We start from the raw sequence: 4,922 nt of genomic DNA on the forward strand, positions 1-4,922 counted from the left end.
CTGAATGATCAGTGAACAAATCACTTGTATTTCTATTCATTTCCAAAGCACGTAACGTTCAATTTATAAATTTTAATTTACAGTATCAGAGTTTATCCCCACCCATTTCACTTAAGAGTTGTCATAAGGAATAACTGTGTATTTCAGAGGTAGGTGATAGAGCAAAGGACAGTGAGGTAATTAACTCAGGCTGTACTGGTCACAAACGCAGGCTTTGCTACTTATAAGGCTAAGTGACTTTGAGCAATTAAGTGCCTCGTGTAAATGGGTGAACACACTCTTCATGTAGGTGTTCTGAGGAGGATATGAGATAATGTATGCAAACTGCTTAGACTTGTAAACATTCAACACAATGTATATGTTAAGAGAGTAGTACTCTTCAACAAATGGTGCTGGAAAAACTAGATATCCATATGCAAAGGAATGAAGTTGGACTTTCCCCTAATACTATACACAAAAGGTTATTCAATGTGGATCAAAGATTTGCTAAAACTACAAAACTCTTAAAACATAGAGCAAAACCTTCAAGACATTAGATTTGACACTGATTTACTTGATATGATACCAAAAGCACATGCAACGAAAGAACAGAGACATATTGGACCTCAGAAAAATGAAAGAGCTCTGTGCAAAGAAACTGGAATCCTAGGACGCTATTGGTGGAAAATGTAAAATGGTGTAGCCACTGTAGAAAACAGTTCCTAAAGAAAAATAAAACTATCAAATGATCCAGCAATTCCATGCCTGGGTTCAACAACCAAAGAACTGCAAGAAAGATCTTAGAAGAGATATTTGTATACCCATGTTCAGAGCAGCATTATTTGCCAAAAGGTGGAAGCAGGGACTTCCCTGGCGATCCAGTAGTTGATACCAAGCTCCCAATGCAGGGGCACAGGTTCCATCCCTGGTTGGGGGACTAAGATCTACAAGCCGAGTGGCAAAAAAAAAAAAAGAAAAGAAAAAAGTAGAAGCAACCCAAGTGCCCACTGATGAATAAATGGATAAACAAAATGTGGTACATACATTCAAAGGACTATTATTCAGCCTTTAAAAGAAAGGAAATTCTGAGACATGCTGTGAAATGGATATTACATTAAGTCAAACAAGCCAGTCACAGAAAAATAAACATGGTACGGATCTACTTTGGTGAGGTACCTAGAACGGTCAAATTCATAGAGATGGAAAGACAATGCTGGCTGTGGAACTGTGTGTGAGACCTAGATGTAGAAATAGAAATGGCCAGTCCCTGCTCAAGAGAAACTTAGTTTAGCAAAGGAAAAAAGCACACAGGCAAAGAAAGCAAACCTGGGGAAGAGTTGAGGCAAGTGTATGTTTCAGAAGCCCTCCCTGTGATTCAACTACTCAAGAGCAAAGAGTTTGGTGACTGAAGAGATGGAATGAGAAAAGAACCATTTAAGACATTTGCTACAGACAAAGCACACTCTGGCTTCTCTCCTCGGCTCTCACCAACACCATGAATGGGAAAAGGTCAAATAAAAACAAAGAGATACAGGGTGAACACAAACATGACCACAGTCTCTTCTTTAAAGAACTATGCCATAGTTAGGTCAACTCTGATCCACCACTATCTAATTTATTCACAGCTTTATTTCTGCGTTGGATACTTGGCAGGAGCCTAAATTTTGTCCGAAGTAGAGAGAAGCTTGTTTCCTAAGTAAAACGAGTTATGATCTGGGAGAAAGGCAAAAGCAATCAAAAAGAAAGCATAGGTAATGAAACTGGTATAGTATATAACAGCATAAATGGAGATACATAATTAAAATATCAAACAGGAAAGTAAAAGTGTAATTAAACTATTATTAAAGATGAAGGTTTTTATCATCATACAAACTCTAAATTAAACCAAACCTCCAAAAGTTAGTACATTAACTGTTGCTTTAAAAATATTAACTATCATAAAAATCAGCTGTAGTTGAAAGTCTCATAGGCAGTGAACACTATGTCGAGGCAGCAGTCTACACTGGGAGGCTTTATTTTCAAATATATGCCAACAGGTCCAACGAAAGTAGCTCTCTAAGAGAGAATAACAGTTATCTAGAATCAGAACTTCGAACACAGAAGACAAAAATGCTAAATAAAATTTACCTCATTGTCCTGCTTCTCATCCCCAGACAAATCATCGTCTACATCACTACCTGTGCCTTCAATTGCAAGAATACCATTCCTAATGGACGGAATCATGTAGAGCTGCTGAATCACAGAGTTCATGTAACAAGTAGCACCAGCGTTTTTCAGCCCGACAAATCCTTTTGGTGGGCGGGGTCCAACAGGTGGTAGATATTCCCACTCGGTAAGTGCTTCACAAGCTGAGAGAAGACAAAAGATTCTTGTAGCGTGAATACAAATATTTTGCCCACTTTATACTTTACCAAGTTGATAAGTTAACATCACCAACAATTCCACTACTTTTACGGCCACCTGAAGCAGTGCTCTAAGCACAATTTCAGTCTCAACAAACCTAAGATGTATGGCAACATGCACCTCTGTATACATTCTTACCCAGGGTCTGTGAACTAGAGTTTTAGCTGAGGTTGCTTCTATGGCAGTCTCAGTAGTCTCACAAGACGGCACAAGGCAAAATATTTTCTACATGTTTACTTTTAACTTTATTATAGTTTAGTCATTATGAACTTTAACTTTTTCTACTTTTGTATGTTTTTTTAAAGCACCTTCAAACTCATTCTGGCATGAAGTGTTATATAAAATATATAAATACATTATAGTTTACTCAGTTTTAAATAATCCTAAGATATTACGTGTTCATGGGGTTCTCAAGGCAAGAATACTGAAGTGGTTTGCCATTCCCTTCTCCAGTGGACCACATTCTGTCAGACCTCTCCACCATGCCCGCCCATCTTGGGTGGCCCCACAGGGCATGGCCTGGCGTGCTGCGATTCATGGGGTCGCAAACAGTCGGGCACGACTGAGCGACTGAACTGAAGATATTACCTGGGTTGATAGCTAGGTTCTGATACCTACCAACTCTTTCATCTTCAGCTAAGCCTCTGTTTCCTTCCTAAGAAGTGTCGTAATAAGAGTAACACTTGCCTTGCCTATAACTACAATGTTATTTTGAGGAGCAAGAGACAGTGGATTTGAGTTCTGTGTGAATTGTAAATCAACGAACATCTCCTTCTACCTAGTATAAACCTGAAAACAATGCAAATATCATCACTGCCTATAAGACCAGTTAAAGAAATTATAGTACACTGAACTGAAAGATATATAGCTAATAAGTGGATTTAGGTAAATATTTATGTGTTGATAGGAAATAGTCAGATATATTAAGGGGAGAACAAAGAACACTGTGCACTACATCACAATGTGTGGTTAAAAAACTAAACAAACAGAACAACATTTTGTGTGCAGATTCTGCATACAGAGATGCTGGGAGGACAGACAGGGACTGAAGGTGGTGGTTACAGCTGTTAAAGGGGACTACGGGACTGGAATGGGCAGGAAACAGTTTGCAGAACATACCGTTCTTTGGTACTTGAAATTTTTACTGTGCAAATGAACTCCTTAAAAACAAGTGGCCTTTCTCTTTCTGCCATGTTGCAGCCTATGGAGGAGTGCTGGGAACAGGACTTCTAGAACAAATAGGTCTGGAAGGCTATGGTCCAAGGCTCCACTTTTGGTGGCTCTAAGCAGGGTACTGTGAAACCAGAGGGAGCACTTGGATCCTCTTCTGAAAACTGGAGGTGTTTATGCCCAAGATGAAACCGAAATTTGGGCAAGAGATGTGTTCATGTGTACAAAGCAAAGAACAGTGACTCCTGGCACTAAACTGAACAAAACTGTAAGAATCTGGGGAAAAGATAACTTGTGTCTATGGAAATAGTGGCTTGGTTCCTGTGGAATTCTGCTGTATCTCTTGAGGGGTTAAACTTATTGAAAACTAAAGTGTGGAATTATTTAAAAAAACGAAAACAAAAAACCCCCATCCTATTGTATATAGATTTTGATAGGATAACTATCTAATCTTTTAAGCAGTTTAATCAGAATCTCCTACAATATTATTAAAAACATCTTGAAATTCTAAAATACAAGATATCAGAAAATAATGTGACATGTTCTTGAAGACTGCCCATAATCAATTATATTCTTAAGCTTTGGTTTTCTTCTAAAACAGAACAGCCTCCATTGTGGTTTGCTTTCTTATGTCTGTTGTGTCAGTCATTTTTTGTGTATGTGTGTGTGTCAGTCATTTTAATATCGTCCTCATCTCCTCTGAGCTTCAGTTCTGTATCAGTGAGATCTGGAGTCTACAGTCTGTTCCATGGGTTTCTTGTGAGCATTAACTGAGGATCAAGGGCACTAGAATGTTATCTTCTCACATCCTAGTCTTTAAAACCAGATTTCTCAGAATTCATTTGAAAATAACATTAAAGAGCTTCTAAGTGAGGGCCTGAAAGGTTTTTCAATGCATGTAATTTGAATTTTTACATTGTTGAACTCTGAAATCTATTGACTATTTATTTCCTCCTGGAAAAGGAAATGGCAACCCACTTTAGTATTCTTGCCTGGAAAATCCCATGGATACAGGAGCCTGGCAGGCTACAGTCCATGGGGTCGCAAAAGTCAGACACGACTTAGCGACTAAACCACCATTTATTACTCTGGAATTTGGATTTTAGTCCAGATTTGACTGAAATCAAATTTTGTTGCTAAATACTTGTACCACTCACAGGAAGACATTTTACAAACATCTGAAAACTTTTCTACATTAAGACTCACTTGTAATGGTGTTAAACTAGTTGCTGAAAGAAAGGAAAACATTGAGTTGAAGATATTTACTAAAAGGAAAAGAATTTGAACACATTAGAGAATTATCTGTCATCAGAACTTTGTATTTTAAAATACTTACTAGTTATTGCTGTGCCAATGTAGTACATTTCAGT

General features: G+C 38.0%; 1 protein-coding gene across 1 annotated transcript in view; it reads right to left on the reverse strand.

Moving 5' to 3' along the window:
• LOC104990943 (probable ubiquitin carboxyl-terminal hydrolase FAF-X) overlaps nucleotides 1-4,922 on the reverse strand; it is a 34,819-nt gene that overhangs the window by 17,731 nt on the left and 12,166 nt on the right. The window contains exons 10-12 of the mRNA XM_010843282.1: nucleotides 4,889-4,922; nucleotides 2,093-2,327; nucleotides 1,411-1,460 (exon numbers count right to left, since the gene is read on the reverse strand). Coding sequence (XP_010841584.1) covers nucleotides 1,411-1,460; nucleotides 2,093-2,327; nucleotides 4,889-4,922 — 319 coding nt within the window. The remainder of the gene's footprint in view (nucleotides 1-1,410; nucleotides 1,461-2,092; nucleotides 2,328-4,888) is intronic.

The sequence above is a fragment of the Bison bison genome, unplaced genomic scaffold (assembly GCF_000754665.1).
Source record: "Bison bison bison isolate TAMUID 2011002044 unplaced genomic scaffold, Bison_UMD1.0 scf7180017847432, whole genome shotgun sequence".
NCBI lineage: Eukaryota > Metazoa > Chordata > Mammalia > Artiodactyla > Bovidae > Bison > Bison bison.